At 36.8% G+C, this 22,398-nt stretch overlaps 3 protein-coding genes across 3 annotated transcripts in view; all 3 read right to left on the bottom strand.

Annotated features, from left to right (window-relative positions):
- Positions 1-3,534: 3,534 nt before the first annotated feature.
- Positions 3,535-8,895, bottom strand: LOC136282032 (uncharacterized). Its single transcript, XM_066169192.1, has 5 exons — positions 8,780-8,895; positions 8,292-8,322; positions 7,101-7,275; positions 4,851-5,171; positions 3,535-3,796 (listed from the first exon to the last, which is right to left on the bottom strand). The coding sequence occupies exons 3-4, from the start codon at positions 7,170-7,172 to the stop codon at positions 4,866-4,868; spliced, it is 378 nt and encodes a 125-aa protein (XP_066025289.1). The 5' UTR covers positions 7,173-7,275; positions 8,292-8,322; positions 8,780-8,895; the 3' UTR covers positions 3,535-3,796; positions 4,851-4,865.
- Positions 8,896-11,557: 2,662 nt separating this feature from the next.
- LOC136281851 (uncharacterized) lies at positions 11,558-15,390 on the bottom strand. Its single transcript, XM_066168889.1, has 6 exons — positions 15,360-15,390; positions 14,375-14,485; positions 13,617-13,732; positions 13,178-13,233; positions 11,999-12,147; positions 11,558-11,676 (listed from the first exon to the last, which is right to left on the bottom strand). The coding sequence occupies exons 1-6, from the start codon at positions 15,388-15,390 to the stop codon at positions 11,579-11,581; spliced, it is 561 nt and encodes a 186-aa protein (XP_066024986.1). The 3' UTR covers positions 11,558-11,578.
- A 967-nt stretch (positions 15,391-16,357) lies between these two features.
- Positions 16,358-22,398, bottom strand: part of LOC131789600 (hemicentin-2) — a 28,915-nt gene continuing 22,874 nt past the window's right edge. Inside the window, exons 24-26 of the mRNA XM_066169115.1 lie at positions 21,393-21,567; positions 19,133-19,453; positions 16,358-18,078 (exon numbers count right to left, since the gene is read on the bottom strand). Of these exons, the coding sequence (XP_066025212.1) occupies positions 19,148-19,453; positions 21,393-21,567 (481 nt within the window). The 3' untranslated portion in view covers positions 16,358-18,078; positions 19,133-19,147. The remainder of the gene's footprint in view (positions 18,079-19,132; positions 19,454-21,392; positions 21,568-22,398) is intronic.

Genomic DNA, 22,398 nt, shown 5'->3' with positions numbered 1-22,398 from the left:
GTGTAATTGGCTTTTTCTCCTCCTAGTTACGCTTTACACATACGTTTCCATATCCCGTTAAGACAGATTATCTTGATAGAAAAAAAGTGTTGAGACACGTTAGGTAATTTAACCGAAAGAAGAAGGCATGTAGTTCTGACGAGGACTGACATGAAGTAATGAACTAGGTTTTTGTTTTATCTATTTAAAGTTATCGATATGGACAAAGGATCTAGGCCAAGGGAAAGAAATCTCAACCTCCTTTACGACAACCGCGCCTCAAAGATTTTCACACAAAGGACGCTACAGCATAAACACAGATACATTATTATGTAAAGTCGTAAACAATGTATCAAGAGACTTGTACCTACTGGAAGACTGGTGGTGAAGAATCAGCAAAAGGCATTGAATCAATCCAACTTTGTCAAAGCGACCTGAACAGTAGACGATACCAAAGGATCACCCTCAATTTCGCGCAGGGTATCGCATGTTGCAACACGTCAGCTTTACTGCCAGGCAACTGTCGCAAGGTTATAATCTCCTCTAAACCCTTCGTCGGTGGCGGGCAAACAACGCTAGATGGTCATCTTGGGAAACGGCCCCATTCCCACCATTTTTCGCCCGCCGTCGTTTTCGTATATCTCCATTTAAGAAAGTCTGACAAAGACTAATTTAAGTAGTGCACAAATCGTTTCAAGCTTTGCGAAGAAACAAATATTAGAGAAACAGAATCATACCAAAAGAAAATCTACAAGTGACTTGACATAATGAGATGGCGGCAGAGAGCTGGCCATTAGCAGAGAGTTTGCTGTGTAGCTTTTGCTAAAAGCTTTGGCCTTAGATCTAGAGCACCGGACAGGGATAAAGAAAGCCCCTTTTGTATCAACAACATTCAACAGTATTTGCAAGAATTTTTAACAAGATTCCAGGGGGGGAGGCTAATTTTTTTTTTTAGTGCAAATTACATGTTATAACTCTTTGCCCTCTCCTCCTTTTCCACTTTGCGGCCTCACCGCGATTACCATTCGCACTGTTTTAAAAAGCTCCAAACATGGTTGAAAATACTATTGTTGAAATTGTTTGATCTGTCAAATCCATTTACCCTAAACATCCTGACGTCAACCTGCATACCTGTATATGTTCTATACTGTTCCCTACACATTCCCTATGTGACTAACAAAAAGATTTTGTTTTTTTAAAACAATCGTAACTTTTTAAATGGCTCTCATTCTGTTTCGTATGTAAGTTTACTTAACTGACCTCTTTTAAGGGCCAATATGGACAAATTGGAAGCAAACGAACCGTGCTGATTTAAAAAAACCCCAACGGGAAGGAGGCAGGCCAGTTGGCTGTACATGTGTACAAAGTGCAGCCAAGGAGTTGAACTTGGGGCAACCGAGAACAAATCCAGTGAGTGGCAGGATGGAGGGCCAGGAGTCTAGAGCCCGAAACCACCAGACGCGCCCTAACTACACAGCCTCCTTGGGATTCAACGGCGATATGTTGAGTGGAAATTGGATACTAGCCACTCGGGAATTAAATAGTTAACACGGCCCTTTCTCCACAGTTCAAAAAATTCCTTACTTTTGGTAACTGCGCGTACTATTTTTGAAATGAAGGGTGGAAAAAAACAATCCCAAGATGCGGAGCCTGTGAAATCTGAAACAGGCAACAAAAAGATTGATGAAAGACTCTATTTTATCAAAATGTCACCTCCTTAAAGTTGAACATATTTTCAAAACCCCTCACTCGTTACCGTTTATACTCGAACATCAGTAGGCATAGTCTCTATGCTGTGCTCTATACATTACCTATGATGCTGAAAAGGAGAATTTTTTAACCAATCACTTCCTTTTCCTTTCCTCTCGTGTTCTATTGTGTGGTTAAAGGTGATATTTCGAAGAGAAATTATATGGTTGTCACTCTTAGGGTCAAAGGGTTAACTCACGCTCTGCGAAGAACACAGGCATGTAAAATAATAACTAAAAAAAACGAAGTCAATGGCCAGTGCTGAGCTTAACAACAATTACAGACCCACAGGTCACATTTAAAAGGTACAGCATCTATGCCAAAACCCTCAACAAATAAACATAAAAAGATGCATTTAAACTGCTTTAATTAATTGACGAATCTCAAGTTTAATGATACAAAATCAGCTAAATATACTTACTTCGATGTTTGACGAATTAACTATAGTTCTGATATATTTTTTGATAACACACCACGCTGTAAAGATGTTTAATCGTCGACCAGTAAGTTTCTTAATAATTTCCTCTTAGGATTAAAAATCATTCACCGAGAAAACTGCTAAAAATGGATAATAAAATTATATGATCATAATTATGATTATGTTTTAACTACCACAAATGTTATCGTGCCGATGCACAAATACTATACAGCTAAAAAAGGGTTACGACTTTGAACATTTTAGTATAAATCTATTGCTGTTTCATCGCAAATGTTGCAATCTGATCGGTTACAATACTCGCCATCTGTTCAATGATATACAGATAGTGAGTACAGTTCGAAGCCTTTTGGTGCGCGAATGCAAACAAATTACAATGAAAACATAAGCTTAACTTGTTATTAAGGTTTGAACCACTGGTACATTGATACCAAAACAATATCGTTTACTATGCACGATAATGGATTTGGACCTCTCCTTCATCAACTATCACGCTATAGAAATGGAGAGCTTTCATAATCTAACTGTTACGTACATGAAAAAAAATTATGTCGTGTTCCCTTCTAAATTATGATTACCACCTAGCGACTAGTTGAATAAATAATACCTAGGACACTCATTAAATGAATGCTATAAATATCCTATTAAAATGCAATCAGCTATTTCTGTATTGCTATCGTTAAAACTAGACCTTATCTTGTTGTGGCATTATTCCTTTAACATTATACCATCAGTTCAAGCTACTTTTATCTCAAAATTTTTACGACCACAATTTTAGTGGCCTGGACTGCCAATGAAAATTAACCAGGCAAGATTTTATTCGACCCACAAGATTTAAAACACTTATATCGCTAGATAAAACATTAAGTTTAAGACATAAAAAAAAACAACGATTTGCGAGAACTAAAGTTATGAATGAAGTGGAATGCAACATACAGGAGCTTGCTCGTTAAAACTCAAACTTCACCACACACCGCACAGTTGAGTGGTTATCTACAAACACTTATCTTGAATTATTTTCGTGTTCTAAAATTTGGCGAAAAGATGTAATTTGATGTTTACTTGGAAAAAAAGAACACAAGGAGCGAAACGAAACTACGACAGAAGCCTTTAGATTCTATACCTAGAAAAATACTTACTCACAGGCTACGAAAATATCTCAGTATGCTCAAGAAAGGTTTGTCAGACGATGCCTCGTATATGGATACTACCTCGGTAGATTTAGTTGCGGTTTATAGTCAAATTGTTCAGTTTGTCCATCTAGGACCCGACTCTATCTCGCTACTTCAAAACACGTCCTTTTTTTCTTTTCCTTTTATTTCTAATCATTAGTTTTAAGTTATTCCTACTCAAGGCAAGTACCTCTCACTTTTAAAAAACAATGTGCCTTCTTATCCAACATTTATCTATATCATTGCTTCGAAATAACGTTACTGATGACTTAACTTAAGTTACAAAATACATTTCATTTCTGCAAAAAGTAAAAATTATGCAAACGTGCTAAACCACTTAAGAACATTTTTAAATTCTAAAAATTGTTTCTAAGGTGTACGAATATTACTCTAAAGATCGGTTTATTAAGAGTTAACTGCTTATCCGCCAAGCCAGAACTGGCTTCGTCTTTCTTGCTCACTGCAAGGAAAATACAATGTGTAAGAAGAAATAACAACGCCCAACAACAGTTGCTTATGAAAGAAAAAATATTTCTTCAATTTTGAAAAGATGAGCCACTCAAAACCTCATAAAAGACAAGAATTACAATAGCTGCACTCTAAAGAATAAAGACTATTTGACAATTGTTCGTGGTTTACTCCTCATTGTTATGTAATCTGTTTCCCATTGCAACATGGTAGAACAAAATAGAACAAACAAGGCCACCCTGAGTTATTGCTGCTATCGGTTGTCAAGCGTTGTCTGTTCTTTTAAGAAGAACGCTGAGCGAATGGGTCATTATAGCTAAGGTACATCAGGACTACAGTACGTTAATTATCTGATTCACAACACTCTTGCGACTTAGTAATTAATGCCAAAAAAAACAACAACAACAACACACAAACAAACAAGCAAACAAAAAACAAAACAAAACATAAAATATCACAAGTTAATTATCGAATAAAGTGGTTTGTTGTACCAGTAAGGGTATAAATTCAGCCACAACCTCAAGTAAATAATGACAATTCATCAGTAAGACCGACAAACGCCGGCTCAAAAGTAAACAAACAATCACACATGAATAAACAAGTGAAGGAGATGGACGTCAACATAAACCAAAATGTACGAAACGTTAGGTGTTTTGTAATTCAAAATGAACTAAGTCTGAATTTCAATTACTCTTTCTCTTGAGCTAAGGTGATGAATTTGAAATGAGATACAAAAGGCAACTAAAGGTAAAGTTATAATTTGAGCTATGAAGACATTCTGCTTTCGTCATTTGCTTACACTGCTAAATTCGAGCCCATTGAGGAAGGCAAGCGGCTGCTGAAAAGCAAAAAATGACAGAAATTCGACAAGGTTTGCGATTTTTGCAGGCGCTACGACAGCAATGCCGACAGTTTAACAATGGTTTATTATAGCAGATGCACAAGTGCTCTTCATGTTGGAATAGCTAACACATCCCTCAGGAGAACAGTTACGTCGATACTGAGCTCTGAAATACTTGAGAGAGAAGCAAATTCCAACATCTTACCACTGTCATCTTCCATTAAATGTCCACGAGAAATTCTACCGGTCCGCTACTGTTTCTGTCACCAGCATCGCCCATATCAGGTGATGGATCTTCGCCCTTGTCAGGGGATGAATCTTTGTCGGGGGACGAGTTTCCGTCATTATTTGATTCGTCTTCCTTCTCTTCATCTGTCTTGACTGGTCCGCGAAGGAATTGACTTATTTCTGCATATTCTGTTTTCTCGTATTCAGGAGGCATTGTAACCGGTGTGGTTGGAGGGGCGGGTGCCTTCTGATAAAATTCCCCAAGATCAGCGTACATCCCTTCACCAGGTTGCGCTTTCTGTAGATAAAACAGAGTTGGACTAATATGACCCCTGACGGCCATCTTTGGCTAAAAGGTTTTCGCAACATGCGAGGTCCAGCTATAGCGATCAGTGACTCTAAAGTTTTCTGGGTCTAGTAGGTCTTCCTCTTACCCTGGGACTAAATAGAGGAGTAACCAAAAAAAAGGTCAAGGGTGCGATTCTTCTCTATCTTGAGCTCGAGCTACATGAATATATCTTCCTTCTTCATCTTCCAACTTTTCTGTAGTCTACTCCTTTCCTAATTATAAACTGTGACCACTTGCACTATTTAACGACAATTCTCACTTCCCTGCAGAATTTGGAAGGGTAAAAATAAACAGAGCCTTTGGCAATGAGTGATTCTTTGATATAATTGAGTGCCAATCCAAAATTGTGATCAACCTGCTCTGAAATAACCCCAAAACGCCAAAAGCAAGCGGGCTTTAACTTTAATGCTCTTTATTTCGATCCTACGACACCAACCTAAAAACTCAAAAGGTCACCAGTAAATGTAATATGTTTTTGACGGAAATCAAGTAAGAACACAAATGAAAATGAACAATGTATGAAAACGCATGGTTTTATTCGATTCTTTGGCGGATAGTTATGTTGCACTTCAAGACTTCACAATTAGCTGATGACCCTCTACTGCAATTAGTATTTATCAATATATTGAGGCAGCAAACTGAAAGAAACAACAGTTTATTTCACGTAGGCCCTGAATAAAATCTGAATCCGACAATAGTACTTAAAATGTAATATTCAGCATTTTTTAGTAAATAGGCAGTGCACTTTTCTGAATTTAGATTTTTGACCTTTAGTACTAAAAAAAATTATTTTCATAACTTTAATCGAATTTTTAAAAACTATTGCTAATCTAATAGTTCAAAACTTAAGTTAGAGCTGTTACATGTTATCTTCATTCTTGTTCAACAATTTTCTTTAAGTAGTGACGGAAGTTATATCATGAGTGGATAACAAATCTTGAATCTTGTCGAGTGGCATTGTGAACACAAGATGAATTGCTCCCTATGTGCTGGCTCTGAAACTCGTCTTCTTTCTGTGTTGTGCATTACGAAAAGAACAGGTCCTCCAGCTTTTGGAATAGAAAGAACTGAGCTCCAATCTGGCATTTTATCTTCAGAAATGTGTGCTTAGGGGCTTTGAGTCACACATTTTGGACTGCCTCGGTGATTGTCATCCTCTTAATTCCAATAAGCCATTATTGTGCCTTGGTATCCAGCTGATTATTGCTTGGATGCGAAGACTGGGTTCAATTCAGTAAAAAGTTTCTTACTTGATTGGGAATAGGCGATCCTGACCACAGAAGCGTTAGTCTTGGGCATATCTTATTATCTAAAGATGGCTACTATCAGTAGCCATTTTAAGTTTTCAAAGTCAGCGTGAAGTTTAGTTAACATTAAAAGGCATTCACGAGGATTGTAATATGCGGTTGCACAACGTTGATTCATTCATTGATTATTGATTGCTTAAATTTTCCGGACACGACAACTTTTCCAGGCTTGTTTTGACACTAGACTAGCGCTAGATGTAAGTTAATGCGTTATCATTTCATGGCTCAATTTATGCGTTTGTTGCAAAATGAACTGCAAATTAAGATTTTAGTTGAATACGAATGAAACATGAGTTTCGGAGTTAAAAGAGTGCAGTAGAGGCTTTATGACATCCCTGAGTGGTGTACCAGACGTGGGCATAAGTAGGTCACCGCAAAGTTACGGCATTTTAAATAGGAGTCTTAAAATAATTGTTGTTCAAGGTGGGAGAACACACACAGTCACAAAAAAAAACTAAAATAAAAAAAGGATCCACTATGATTAACTTTTTCACGAATATGAGATTGAAGTAACTAGTGCTGTACATAGGGCAACAAAAGTAGAACCTACATGACTTTGAGCTTGCCTTACCTTTGTCATACTGGAGTCGTTGATTGCAATCCCAGGAGTCTGCGCTGGATTTGTCCCCTTGAATGTAACCATTTCAGTGGAGTGGTCCTGGCCATTCGTTTTGTCATACTCGTATCCTGAATTCACATTTCCATAATTGTTCCCTTGAAGAGTCCTCTCTGCTGAACCAGCAGTGCTATCATACCAAAAAGAGGCAAGTTGATATATATATATAAACTAGTGAAATTAATTTGTCGTCGTCAAAAGTCCACGTATGTTATTGACTTAGGATAGAAGATTTATGGAAATTGACTATATAGAAGATTCATTTGTATTTGACTTTCACAATTCATATCAAGAAAAGCTACGAAATAGACAAAGAATGTCACAGAAAGCCAAGGCCGGAGCCAATTCGAAGGAGAATGTTATCCCTATCATACCAAAAAGAGGCAAGTTGATATATATATATATATATATATATATATATATATATATATATATATATATAAACTAGTGAAATTAATTTGTCGTCGTCAAAAGTCTACGTATGTTACTGACTTAGGATAGAAGATTTATGGAAATTGACTATATAGAAGATTCATTTGTATTTGACTTTCACAATTCATATCAAGAAAAGCTACGAAATAGACAAAGAATCTCACAGAAAGCCAAGACCGGAGCTATATCGAAGGAGAATGTTGTCCCTATCACAAGTTACCATGTACCTGTAAGTTTACGTTGTTCTTTTAATTGTAGCATTCCTTTCTCACAACAATATAGTCCCTAATTCCCTAACATTTAAGTTCAATCCAAAATGTCAAGAACGGGAAAGTTGGTAGGAAAACAAGACCAAAAATAGAGATAATTAACCCAAGGTGGTCTTCAATCTCACGTTAAAACGATTATTACGTTAAACTCGTCGCTCAATCTTGTTTTTTCTATTTCTTTTTTTTTTTTTGAGGGGGGAAGGGGGGGGGGGTGTTGACTTGTTTGTTTGTATGTACGTATATGAAGAGGAACCTTTGATCAAACGCCTCCTAAAATATATCGCAGCCTGTGATCTTGCTAACGGCCTAAAAGAGTGCTTGCTTTGCTTTAGCAGGCTTACATAACAAAAGAGCACGACGATTTCAGTTTTTACCATTACTGCGTATTTAACAAACATTGCGGCAACTATACATTATAAATCATTTTCCAAAACAAATGTCTCACCCGTCTGGATCGGCCCTTGTTGTATAGTTACCTACGAGTCAAAAACAAAAAGAAAAACGGTCATTTCTACTTCCAGAACAGAATTGATCTGTTTCTTTTTTTTTCTCCCTTCAACTTTTTTTTTAATTATTATTTTTCAAAATTCTGTGGCATCCATTATTACAGTTTCGGCATCGTGGAACAACCCAAACGAATCGGAAAAGAAAACAATTTGTTACCCATTTTTACCAGCTGTTTCTATCCCAGTTAGATTATTAGAACTAATTTCCCCTTAGGAACACTCACGTTTGTCCGATTTCTGGCATTTTGTTCCAAATCTCAAACAGATTGCCGGTACCGAATTATTTCTCCAGGGAATAAAAAAGTATAACTTTTCCTCTATCCCCTCCCCCCCCCAAGAACTAAAAGGAAATGATAATAAAAATAAAAAGTAAATAAATAAATAAAATCACCGTTAGAAAAAAAAAAAAGAATTCTGATAGGCTTACCATTTGAAAAGGATGCAACGTTTGATTTTTTCTTGTGCAAACCGTAAGCTATTATTGCTACGATGATTGCCAAAACTGCCACACCTCCAATCACGCAGAGTACAATCAAACCAGGCTTCGCTGGAAAAGATCACGAATAAATAGCATGGAGTTATATGGCCAAGCACAGTTTATAATTGTAATATAAATGAATGGAGTGCAATTTGGTCTGAAATCATACCCGTCATTTGAAATCAAAACTAAGATTGCACAACACGGAGTTCAATTACAGCTCTATTACATCCGTTTATGAAGCGCAAAATGTAACCAATATTCTACTGATCCGGTACTGAGCTGGTTTGTAAATGATTCAATGTTGCCTTTCATTTTGTTGCGATTTGATCGTTTACTTTAAATGATTGGTTTGTAAATAATTCAATGTTGCCTTCTTTATTTTGTTACGATTTGATTGGTTACTTTAAACAAGCCATGAAATCTGATTGGTTGTTGCGTTTTAGAAAAGCTTTCTCATTGACTAGGAAAAGATGTGATTTAGAGCAAACAATAGTGCGATACGTAAATAAATCGCGCCGACCAGGACCACCAGTGATTTCAAAATGGACGTAATAAACTCCAGTAAATCTTACAAGAAAATTGATAAATTGATGATCAAATTCGATTAAGTTCCGAGAGGATATGAGCATGGGAGCCCTTCCCATTCCCTGTTTCTAGGTCAAATTGGAGTTTAACGTGGGGATTGGAGGAAGGAGAACGAGGAGAAGTATCCTCGCCAGAACGAAACTTTTAACAAAAAAAATGACACTCGGTTCCGGTTTCTCGATAGTCGCGTTAACAAAACGGGCTCGAAACTTTGATTAAAATTAAAACTTATGGATTAATAATGAGGCTACTGGCTAAAAATACCGTTCTATTGTCTTCAATTTCCCGAAATTGTAGCTGTTCGAATTACACTTTTTATATACCTCGATGCTGAATGTGAACACAGAAAACACAATAAAACCCGTTTGTTGAATGGGAACTACCAAGACTTTCCGAGAATCAAACCCTGGCCACAGGCAAGCTCTCTCATCACTACACCATCCAGGGTACCTGATCACTAATTTTATCACGATGTCATCGCAGTGAGCGCAAGGTACAGAAACCAGAGTGTGTAACATGTTAAACGCTTTCCAAAATATTTTGTGTTTTCCAAAATAGCATTTGCCATGAGTTTACTGAAGCAAATTGGAACGCACCCCTGGAATTCGTTGGAAATAATTTGAGTTGAAAGAGGACCGGTAAGGTATTACAGGCGAATTTTCGAAAAATCAGTTCACGCGTCACGGATGAAAAGGCAAATTTTCTAACTTCTCATCTTGTGTGCAAGGTTTATTGAAATCTTGAGGTTTTCACGTGATGGGAAAAAAAAAACAACAAAACAAAAATTTCAGGGTTCAAGTATACTTCAAGATATCAAATTCACGAATAACGTTAACCTTTCAGTAAAATTCACGCGTCATATTTAACTTTGGTCCTAGTCACGAGTCATGTATAAACAGTTTGTTCATACCTTAAGTTTCCTCTCAGGAGGTGATACTCCGAAGGGTCCAGGAAAGGAATATCTTTCAAAGATTCGACACCGATTATTTTCGAGAAATGGTTGAGAACAGCGACAAGAGTTGACCAGATTTTAGAGTCCGTCGTTGTTTTCAGTGAAGAACCCGGCAAAAACCACAAGGTGCCCTCAAAATGGCTTTGTAGAGTGGGTCTGCCGCATATTTTCCCTTTCATAATTATGTGACTTATAAGGGAACGTTGCACGGTTTGATTTTTCTTAATTTGGAAACAGTTACAGCTAACTGAGAAAGAGGATTACTTTTTCTAGAAGCTTATTTTTGCCCTTTTAATTGTGATACACATGTAGCATAATTCCCTCTCGTAAACATTGATAGAGATATTAATTAAAATCTGTGATTCTGTCAATTTAGCATTTTTCCCCTGGATAGTGAAGGGTCTGAGGCTTTCATTAGATAGTTGTGCATTAATTTCCCTTGTGATCTTTTCCAAGTCCATGTTAGATTTAAATGATATATTTGTGCTCTATTCATGACATATAAAAATCTTTTAAAATTATTCTGAACTGGACTGAAATTGTGTCGCAGAACTTCTGCGACACCCAGTGTACGAGTGGTTGAAGAATTTCAGCGACATTCAGTGTCTCAATGGTTGCAGAATTTCTACTACACCAGTGTATGAGTGGTTGCAGAGTTTATGCGATATCCAGTGTATGAGTGGACGCAGAATTTCTGCAACATCCAGTGACCGACTGTTTGCAGATTATATAGATTACCTCTACATCTTTTCATAGTTGACCATTAAAACATACCTCCTTTCGGACATATTAAATCTTGCAGAGGGAAACATAAATTTTGAATTCATTTTAAATTTTGTCTGCAAAATTTGACTATTAATTTTTTAAGAGATTAGCAGAACATGCAGAGAAAAATCATTGATTTATCCAAAAATGTACTATTTTGGAAAACAAAAAAAGGTTTGAAAAAAGTTGTAAGCTTGCAATCATTTGAACTTGCTATACAATCTTTTTGAGTGAAATCACCAACGTGATTAATGAAATACACGCCCTCTGATTGGTCAATCAGTACGCTATATCATTAAAATAGTGGTTGACAATTTACATGCCAATCTTGTCTTTCGTGATTTCGCTCCAAGGTCATGGCCATCTCCACTTTCACTAAAATCTACAAAAAACTATTACTAACGTTATATTTTCACACAACAGGTTGATTTTAGAAAAAAAAATTAATCCCTACCTTTTTTACAGTCTTCTCCCTCAAAGAAGGTTCCACAGTCCTCGGTTGGTTGTGAAGTTGCAGTTGGCCCTGAAGTTGTAGTTGGCCCTGAAACATACATACAAACATACAAAAAAAAGCCTCATTTCATTCAGTTTTAAATTCTAAGCCACCCAGGCACATTTTCACTCATCATTACGGGTGCTAAGGGAAAAGAAATCTCGGACCTAGTAATTCCAAATGCGGTTAAGCCAGCGCTAGGAAATGTTAAACTCTGACTTAGTTCAAAACGCCTCAAAAAGTTAGCTTTCAAAGTACAAAGTCATCAACTGTGTCTCCCAAAATCTGGCTTTTCGGATAATGGAGATTAACTAAGCAAAATGCTGTGATCTGCAAAACAGCAACAATTGACGAATACAAAAGAACTAACCTGGGAAATTATTTCCAACGCTAAACTCTTCAACTTCCATATCGCCAATTTTTCCCTTATTCGCTGCCTGCGTCAGCAATGCATTTACATTACTTTCTCCGACAGAATTGTTAAAGTTTAGTTCCAAGTCAGCAATGATACTTCCTTTCCTGAGAGGTAAGCAAGAAATCAAACGCTTTTAGACGAAAAGACAAATAAATAGTGATGTGCCGAAGGGCTTTAGGGGATTTAATTTCAACCTGGACTTCCTCGATAAACTTTCTAGCTATACTCCTTCCAATCTAGCCTCCCATCCTTTCAATACCCAAATTTCGATATTTCATTTTAATCGTAAAGCAGTTATGTGTTCTTCCTAGCTCTAAGTCAAAATGTTCAGCTGAGAGCTTTAAGATTCTAGAGACAGCCCAAACAACTCATGGCATAAAATTAAAGGAGGCATTGCACATGAGCCGCTTGAAACCTGAGCTGAATACTCAGATGCATGATAACTTCACTCCACTTCCGAAAAAAAAAAGAAAAGGGGAAAAAAAGGTTAACTTTCCAAGTGTTACATTTGCGCAGACGAGTGTAAACTATTGTAGCGGTACCAATTGAACTACCGATTTAAACTGATAGCATACTGTTTAAGTAACGTCTAAATAAAAGTCAAAAGAGGCAACACAATAAACTGATGATGGCATGAGTCATGTCATCACCTTGTCTTTTAAAAGATTCCTCGTGAATTTGAAATTTAATTTAATCTTAAAACCATAAAAATCACCAGGAGGATCTGGTTCACAAACTGGAGATTATTTAAGGTTTGTTCTCCAGAACAGCTCATTGTCTTGGGTGTCTAAAGTACACATATGACTCACTGTATTTCTTTACAAACCTTGTTCTCTACATTGAGTTGCGACATATTACTCGCAAATTATAATTCAGCTTTGAGAAGGACGTGCTAAGTGATCTATAAATAATACCAGCGATAAAATCCTCCAGCATCACACGTACTCCCCTGTATGACATGTACGTTAAGCAAGACATTATAGTTCGCTTAGTTTATAATCTCTTGACGTTAAAATAATGATTGGTTTGTGCCCTCAGAGCTTCATATGCATCAGAATTGCAAACACTGCACAATGAACAAAATTAACCATAGAGTTTCTAATTTAACGCACACAAAGTTTGGAAACGTATTACCTCAGTTTGTTAACCTTAACGCTAGCGAGACCAGTGCCATTGAATTCTTTCTTCATCTGGAAAAGACAACAACAAAAAAACTTCCAATTCTATATTCTCTACTTTCTATGTACTGACAAGGAGAAATTTATGCCCCGATCTGCTGTTTTAAAAAGACATTAAAAGCGAAGCCCTTCGCACGAAATAAATTTTTTATCCCAATAAAAGAAACATTAATTTCTAATTGAAAAGCACCACACTTCCCCTAATTCTGAGTGAGAAGGTATCTGTGTAGAAATCGGATAGGGCCTTGCAGTAGCCTGGTGCATACGTACACCTTACTAAATTATTTTAAATCATGATATGCAATGGGCTGTATTCCAAAATAATTCTTTCTTTTCTTAAAATATTACAACACTAACTTCAAGTTAATCATAATTATTTTTACCAAAGCACTAACATTTTTTTCAATCTTTCGGACGAACGTTTTTGTCTCTGGATTTTCCAAGTTCTCATACTCTTGTTTGAACTCTCCCTTGAGTTTAAGTCCCACAACAAAGTCTTTCTTTGGTGTATCTGTTGGGAGCAAGAGAAGCATGAACATTGCAAGAAGCAAAATAAAAAATAACACCTCAAAAGGGGATAAAACATCGAAGACCTTCAGTTTATCTCAAAGCTTTGCACAGCAGACAAATCGAACGAACTTATCCACGTTGCCGAAATACCACTACTTAGCTAAATGCAAGTAGAGAGGCAATTTGGTTTCCATTGGGCATGTAGTCGCAAAAAAAAACCAAATGTACAAAATTTAAATGAATATGCGTATGGCTAAATGTAAGTCTATCCTTTGGAAGGTTAAAGGCTGATTCAATAGGGACTAACATCAACTTTCAAAGTATGTGTTGGGTTTAAGTCTGTGCTTTGGAGTGTTAAAGACTGATTCATTAGAGATCAGCATCAGGTCTGAATAATCAGTCTATCTGTCTATGTGAATGTAGCATATATATCAGGTATACACAAGTTTCTAAAACAATGATCTTCATGCGGGGTATCCGATTAAATACATACGCACAACCGCGTGTAAAACGAAGATATCAGTGAAAGAAGCGTATAGTTAAACTGTACGAGTATTTAATTTAAGGTTAGGAAGATGGCAAAATGAATCAAATGCAACGGGAGTGGCTTTTTCTCTGCAACAAATTTAAAAGTTGTTCCAACCTGTTCCCTGACACTTTTCTCCTGTTTTCCCTTTAGGACAGATACAAACGTAAGTGGCTCCAAACTGAAGACACGATTTTCCATCTAAACATGGTTTCTCACAAAAACCACCTGTAAAGAATGAGAGTTAAAAATCACGAAAAATGTACATTTCCACGCTACAGCATAAACACAGATACATTATTATGTAAAGTCGTAAACAATGTATCAAGAGACTTGTACCTACTGGAAGACTGGTGGTGAAGAATCAGCAAAAGGCATTGAATCAATCCAACTTTGTCAAAGCGACCTGAACAGTAGACGATACCAAAGGATCACCCTCAATTTCGCGCAGGGTATCGCATGTTGCAACACGTCAGCTTTACTGCCAGGCAACTGTCGCAAGGTTATAATCTCCTCTAAACCCTTCGTCGGTGGCGGGCAAACAACGCTAGATGGTCATCTTGGGAAACGGCCCCATTCCCACCATTTTTCGCCCGCCGTCGTTTTCGTATATCTCCATTTAAGAAAGTCTGACAAAGACTAATTTAAGTAGTGCACAAATCGTTTCAAGCTTTGCGAAGAAACAAATATTAGAGAAACAGAATCATACCAAAAGAAAATCTACAAGTGACTTGACATAATGAGATGGCGGCAGAGAGCTGGCCATTAGCAGAGAGTTTGCTGTGTAGCTTTTGCTAAAAGCTTTGGCCTTAGATCTAGAGCACCGGACAGGGATAAAGAAAGCCCCTTTTGTATCAACAACATTCAACAGTATTTGCAAGAATTTTAACAAGATTTCAGGGGGGGAGGCTAATTTTTTTTTTTAGTGCAAATTACATGTTATAACTCTTTGCCCTCTCCTCCTTTTCCACTTTGCGGCCTCACCGCGATTACCATTCGCACTGTTTTAAAAAGCTCCAAACATGGTTGAAAATACTATTGTTGAAATTGTTTGATCTGTCAAATCCATTTACCCTAAACATCCTGACGTCAACCTGCATACCTGTATATGTTCTATACTGTTCCCTACACATTCCCTATGTGACTAACAAAAAGATTTTGTTTTTTTAAAACAATCGTAACTTTTTAAATGGCTCTCATTCTGTTTCCTCTCGAGACCCTGATCGTATGTATGTAAGTTTACTTAACTGACCTCTTTTAAGGGCCAATATGGACAAATTGGAAGCAAACGAACCGTGCTGATTTAAAAAACCCCAACGGGAAGGAGGCAGGCCAGTTGGCTGTACATGTGTACAAAGTGCAGCCAAGGAGTTGAACTTGGGGCAACCGAGAACAAATCCAGTGAGTGGCAGGATGGAGGGCCAGGAGTCTAGAGCCCGAAACCACCAGACACAAGACCAGCGCCCTAACTACACAGCCTCCTTGGGATTCAACGGCGATATCGTGAGTGGAAATTGGATACTAGCCACTCGGGAATTAAATAGTTAACACGGCCCTTTCTCCACAGTTCAAAAAATTCCTTACTTTTGGTAACTGCGCGTACTATTTTTGAAATGAAGGGTGGAAAAAAACAATCTCAAGATGCGGAGCCTGTGAAATCTGAAACAGGCAACAAAAAGATTGATGAAAGACTCAATTTTATCAAAATGTCACCTCCTTAAAAGTTGAACATATTTTCAAAACCCCTCACTCGTTACCGTTTATACTCGAACATCAGTATGCATAGTCTCTATGCTGTGCTCTATACATTACCTATGGTGCTGAAAAGGAGAATTTTTTAACCAATCACTTCCTTTTCCTTTCCTCTCGTGTTCTACTGTGTGGTTAAAGGTGATATTTCAAAGAGAAATTACATGTTTGTCACTCTTAGGGTCCAAGGGTTAACTCACGCTCTGCGAAGAACACAGGCATACAAAATAATAACCAAAAAAAACGAAGTCAATGGCCAGTGCTGAGCTTAACAACAATTACAGACCCACAGGTCACATTTAAAAGGTACAGCATCTATGCCAAAACCCTCAACAAATAAACATAAAAAGATGCATTTAAACTGCTTTAATTAATTGACGAATCTCAAGTTTAATGATACAAAATCAGCTAAATATACTTACTTCGATATTTAACGAATTAACAATAGTTCTGATATATTTTTTGATAACACACCACGCTGTAAAGATGTTTAATCGTCGACCAGTAAGTTTCTTAATAATTTCCTCTTAGGATTAAAAATCATTCACCGAGAAAACTGCTAAAAATGGATAATATAATTATATGATCATAATTATGATTATGTTTTAACTACCACAAATGTTATCGTGCCGATGCACAAATACTATACAGCTAAAAAAGGGTTACGACTTTGAACATTTTAGTATAAATCTATTGCTGTTTCATCGCAAATGTTGCAATCTGATCGGTTACAATACTCGCTATCTGTTCAATGATATACAGATAGTGAGTACAGTTCGAAGCCTTTTGGTGCGCGAATGCAAACAAATTACAATGAAAACATAAGCTTAACTTGTTATTAAGGTTTGAACCACTGGTACATTGATACCAAAACAATATCGTTTACTATGCACGATAATGGATTTGGACCTCTCCTTCATCAACTATCACACTATAGAAATGGAGAGCTTTCATAATCTAACTGTTACGTACATGAAAAAAAATTATGTCGTGTTCCCTTCTAAATTATGATTACCACCTAGCGACTAGTTGAATAAATAATACCTACGACACTCACTAAATGAATGCTATAAATATCCTATTAAAATGCAATAAGCTATTTCTGTATTGCTATCGTTAAAACTAGACCTTATCTTGTTGTGGCATTATTCCTTTGACATTATACCATCAGTTCAAGCTACTTTTATCTCAAAATTTTTACGACCACAATTTTAGTGGCCTGGACTGCCAATGAAAATTAACCAGGTAAGATTTTATTCGACCCACAAGATTTAAAACACTTATATCGCTAGATAAAACATCAAGTTTAAGACATGAAAAAGACAATGATTTGCGAGAACTAAAGTTATGAATGAAGTGGAATGCAACATACAGTAGCTTGCTCGTTAAAACTCAAACTTCACCACACACCGCACAGTTGAGTGGTTACTCTACAAACACTAATCTTGAATTATTTTCGTGTGCTAAAATTTGGCAAAAAGATGTAATTTGATGTTTACTTGAAAAAAAAAGAACACAAGGAGCGAAACGAAACTACGACAGAAGCCCTTAGATTCTAAACCTAGAAAAATACTTACTCACATGCTACGAAAATATCTCAGTATGCTCAAGAAAGGTTTCTCAGACGATGCCTCGTATATGGATACTACCTCGGTAGATTTAGTTGCGGTTTATAGTCAAATTGTTCAGTTTGTCCATCTAGGACCCGACTCTATCTCGCTGCTTCGACAAACACGTCCTTTTTTTCTTTTCCTTTTATTTCTAATCATTAGTTTTAAGTTATTCCTACTCAAGGCAAGTACTTCTCACTTTTAACAAACAATGTGCCTTCTTATCCAACATTTATCTATATCATTGCTTCGAAATAACGTTACTGATGACTTAACTTAAGTTAAAAAATGCATTTAATTTCTGCAAAAAGTAAAAATTATGCAAACGTGCTAAACCACTTAAGAACATTTTTAAATTCTAAAAATTGTTTCTAAGGTGTACGAATATTACTCTAAAGATCGGTTTATTAAGAGTTAACTGCTTATCCGCCAAGCCAGAACTGGCTTCGTCTTTCTTGCTCACTGCAAGGAAAATACAATGTGTAAGAAGAAATAACAACGCCCAACAACAGTTGCTTACGAAAGAAAAAATATTTCTTCAATTTTGAAAAGATGAGCCACTCAAAACCTCATAAAAGACAAGAATTACAATAGCTGCACTCTAAAGAATAAAGACTATTTGACAATTGTTCGTGGTTTACTCCTTATTGTTATGTAATCTGTTTCTCATTGCAACATGGTAGAACAAAATAGAACAAACAAGGCCACCCTGAGTTATTGCTGCTATCGGTTGCCAAGTGTTGTCTGTTCTTTCAAGAAGAACGCTGAGCGAATGGGTCATTATAGCTAAGGTACATCAGGACTACAGTACGTTAATTATCTGATTCACAACACTCTTGCGACTTAGTAATTAATGCCAAAAAAAACAACAACAACAACACACAAACAAACAAGCAAACAAAAAACAAAACAAAACAAAAAATATCACAAGTTAATTATCGAATAAAGTGGTTTGTTGTACCAGTTAGGGTATAAATTCAGCCACAACCTCAAGTAAATAATGACAATTCATCAGTAAGACCGACAAACGCCGGCTCAAAAGTAAACAAACAATCACACATGAATAAACAAGTGAAGGAGATGGACGTCAACATAAACCAAAATGTACGAAACGTTAGGTGTGTTGTAATTCAAAATGAACTAAGTCAGAATTTCAATTACTCTTTCTCTTGAGCTAAGGTGATGAATTTGAAACGAGATACAAAAGGCAACTAAAGGTAAAGTTATAATTTGAGCTATGAAGACATTCTGCTTTCGTCATTTGCTTACACTGCTAAATTCGAGCCCATTGAGGAAGGCAAGCGGCTGCTGAAAAGCAAAAAATGACAGAAATTCGACAAGGTTTGCGATTTTTGCAGGCGCTACGACAGCAATGCCGACAGTTTAACTATGGTTTATTATAGCAGATGCACAAGTGCTCTTCATGTTGGAATAGCTAACACATCCCTCAGGAGAACGGTTACGTCGATACTGAGCTCTGAAATACTTGAGAGAGAAGCAAATTCCAACATCTTACCACTGTCATCTTCCATTAAATGTCCACTAGAAATTCTACCGGTCCGCTACTGTTTCTGTCACCAGCATCGCCCATATCAGGTGATGGATCTTCGCCTTTGTCAGGGGATGAATCTTTGTCGGGGGACGAGTTTCCGTCATTATTTGATTCGTCTTCCTTCTCTTCATCTGTCTTGACTGGTCCGCGAAGGAATTGACTTATTTCTGCATATTCTGTTGTCTCGTATTCAGGAGGCATTTTAACCGGTGTGGTTGGAGGGGCGGGTGCTTTCTGATAAAATTCCCCAAGATCAGCGTACATCCCTTCACCAGGTTGTGCTTTCTGTAGATAAAACAGAGTTGGACTAATATGACCCCTGACGGCCATCTTTGGCTAAAAGGTTTTCGCAACATGCGAGGTCCAGCTATAGCGATCAGTGATTCTAAAGTTTTCTGGGTCTGGCAGGTCTTCCTCTTACCCTGGGACTAAATAGAGTAACCAAACGGTTAAAAAAAAAAAAAAAGGTCAAGGGTGCGATTCTTCTCTATCTTGAGCCCGAGCTACATGAATATATCTTCCTTCTTCATCTTCCAACTTTTCTGTAGTCTACTCCTTTCCTAATTATAAACTGTGACCACTTGCACTATTTAATTCTCACTTCCCTGCAGAATTTGGAAGGGTAAAAATAAACAGAGCCTTTGGCAATGAGTGATCCTTTAATATAATTGAGTGCCAATCCAAAATTGGGATCAAACTGCTTTGAAATAACCCCAAAACGCTAAAAGCAAGCGGGCTTTAACTTTAATGCTCTTTATTTCGATCCTACGACACCAACCTAAAAACTCAAAAGGTCACCAGTAAATGTAATTTGTTTTTGATGGAAATCAAGTAAGAAAACAAATGAAAATGAACAATGTATGAAAACGCATGGTTTTATTAGATTCTTTGGCGGATAGTTATGTTGCACTTCAAGACTTCACAATTAGCTGATGACTCTCGACTGCAATTAGTATTTATCAATATATTGAGGCAGCAAACTGAAAGAAACAACAGTTTATTTCACGTAGGCCCTGAATAAAATCTGAATCCGACAATAGTACTTAAAATGTAATATTCAGCATTTTTTAGTACATAGGCAGTGCACTTTTCTGAATTTAGATTTTTGACCTTTAGTACTAAAAAAATTTATTTTCATAACTTTAATCGAATTTTTAAAAACTATTGCTCATCTAATAGTTCAAAACTTAAGTTAGAGCTGTTACATGTTATCTTCATTCTTGTTCAACAATTTTCTTTAAGTAGTGACGGAAGTTATATCATGAGTGGATAACAAATCTTGAATCTTGTCGAGTGGCATTGTGAGCACAAGATGAATTGCTCCCTATGTGCTGGCTCTGAATCTCGTCTTCTTTCTGTGTTGTGAATTACGAAAAGAACAGGTCCTCCAGCTTTTGGAATAGAAAGAACTGAGCTCCAATCTGGCATTTTATCTTCAGAAATGTGTGCTTAGGGGCTTTGAGTCACACATTTTGGACTGCTTCGGTGATTGTCATCCTCTTAATTCCAATAAGCCATTATTGTGCCTTGGTATCCAGCTGATTATTGCTTGGATGCGAAGACTGGGTTCAATTCAGTAAAAAGTTTCTTACTTGATTGGGAATAGGCGATTCTGACCACAGAAGCGTTAGTCTTGGGCATATCTTATTATCTAAAGATGGCTACTATCAGTGGCCATTTTAAGTTTTCAAAGTCAGCGTGAAGTTTAGTTAACATTAAAAGGCATTCACGAGGATTGTAATATGCGGTTGCACAACGTTGATTCATTCATTGATTATTGATTGCTTAAATTTTCCGGACACGACAACTTTTCCAGGCTTGTTTTGACACTAGACTAGCGCTAGATGTAAGTTAATGCGTTATCATTTCATGGCTCAATTTATGCGTTTGTTGCAAAATGAACTGCAAATTAGGATTTTAGTTGAATAAGAATGAAACATGAGTTTCGGAGTGAAAAGCGTGCAGTAGAGGCTTTATGACATCCCTGAGTGGTGTACCAGACGTGGGCATAAGTAGGTCACCGCAAAGTTACGGCATTTTAAATAGGAGTCTTAAAATAATTGTTGTTCAAGGTGGGAGAACACACACAGTCACAAAAAAAAACTAAAATAAACCGAAAAAGGATCCACTATGATTAACTTTTTCACGAATATGAGATTGAAGTAACTAGTGCTGTACATAGGGCAACAAAAGTAGAACCTACATGACTTTGAGCTTGCCTTACCTTTGTCATACTGGAGTCGTTGATTGCAATCCCAGGAGTCTGCGCTGGATTTGTCCCCTTGAATGTTACCAATTCAGTGGAGTGGTCCTGGCCATTCGTTTTGTCATACTCGTATCCTGAATTCACATTTCCATAATTGTTCCCTTGAAGAGTCCTCTCTGCTGAACCAGCAGTGCTATCATACCAAAAAGAGGCAAGTTGATATATATATATATATATATATATATATATATATATTTTCTATATATATATATATATATATATATATATATATATATATATAAACTAGTGAAATTAATTTGTCGTCGTCAAAAGTCCACGTATGTTACTGACTTAGGATAGAAGATTTATGGAAATTGACTATATAGAAGATTCATTTGTATTTGACTTTCACAATTCATATCAAGAAAAGCAACGAAACAGACAAAGAATCTCACAGAAAGCCAAGGCCGGAGCCATATCGAAGGAGAACGTTATCCCTATCATACCAAAAAGAGGCAAGTTGATATATATATATAAACTAGTGAAATTAATTTGTCGTCGTCAAAAGTCCACGTATGTTACTGACTTAGGATAGAAGATTTATGGAAATTGACTATATAGAAGATTCATTTGTATTTGACTTTCACAATTCATATCAAGAAAAGCTACGAAATAGACAAGGAATCTCACAGAAAGCCAAGGCCGGAGCCATATCGAAGGAGAATGTTGTCCCTATCACAAGTTACCATGTACCTGTAACTTTACGTTGTTCTTATAATTGTAGCATTCCTTTCTCACAACAATATAGTCCCCAATTCCCTAACATTTTAGTTCAATCCAAAATGTCAAGAACGGGAAAGTTGGTAGAAAAACAAGACCAAAAATAGAGATAATTAACCCAAGGTGGTCTTCAATCTTACGTTAAAACGATTATTACGTTAAACTCGTCGCTCAATCCTCTTTTTCTTTTTTTTTGAGGGGGGAAGGGGGGGGGGGGTGTTGACTTGTTTGTTTGTATGTACGT

The sequence above is a fragment of the Pocillopora verrucosa genome, chromosome 6 (genome assembly GCF_036669915.1).
Source record: "Pocillopora verrucosa isolate sample1 chromosome 6, ASM3666991v2, whole genome shotgun sequence".
In the NCBI taxonomy this organism is placed as follows: Eukaryota; Metazoa; Cnidaria; class Anthozoa; order Scleractinia; family Pocilloporidae; genus Pocillopora; species Pocillopora verrucosa.
This window is presented reverse-complemented; position numbering and strand designations above follow the sequence as displayed.

Excerpts from the sequence above, each read along its gene's own strand:
- LOC136281851 (XM_066168889.1), bottom strand. The coding sequence starts at position 15,390 with ATGTGTAGGGAACAGTATAGAACATATACAG. Across the intron at positions 13,733-14,374 it reads AGAAAAGTGTCAGGGAACAG|ATACACCAAAGAAAGACTTT; the intron begins GTTGGAACAACT and ends TGCTCCCAACAG. Across the intron at positions 13,234-13,616 it reads TCCGAAAGATTGAAAAAAAT|ATGAAGAAAGAATTCAATGG; the intron begins GTTAGTGCTTTG and ends TGTCTTTTCCAG.
- LOC136282032 (XM_066169192.1), bottom strand. The coding sequence starts at position 7,172 with ATGGTTACATTCAAGGGGACAAATCCAGCGCAGACTCCTGGGATTGCA. Across the intron at positions 5,172-7,100 it reads ACGACTCCAGTATGACAAAG|AAAGCGCAACCTGGTGAAGG; the intron begins GTAAGGCAAGCT and ends TTTTATCTACAG.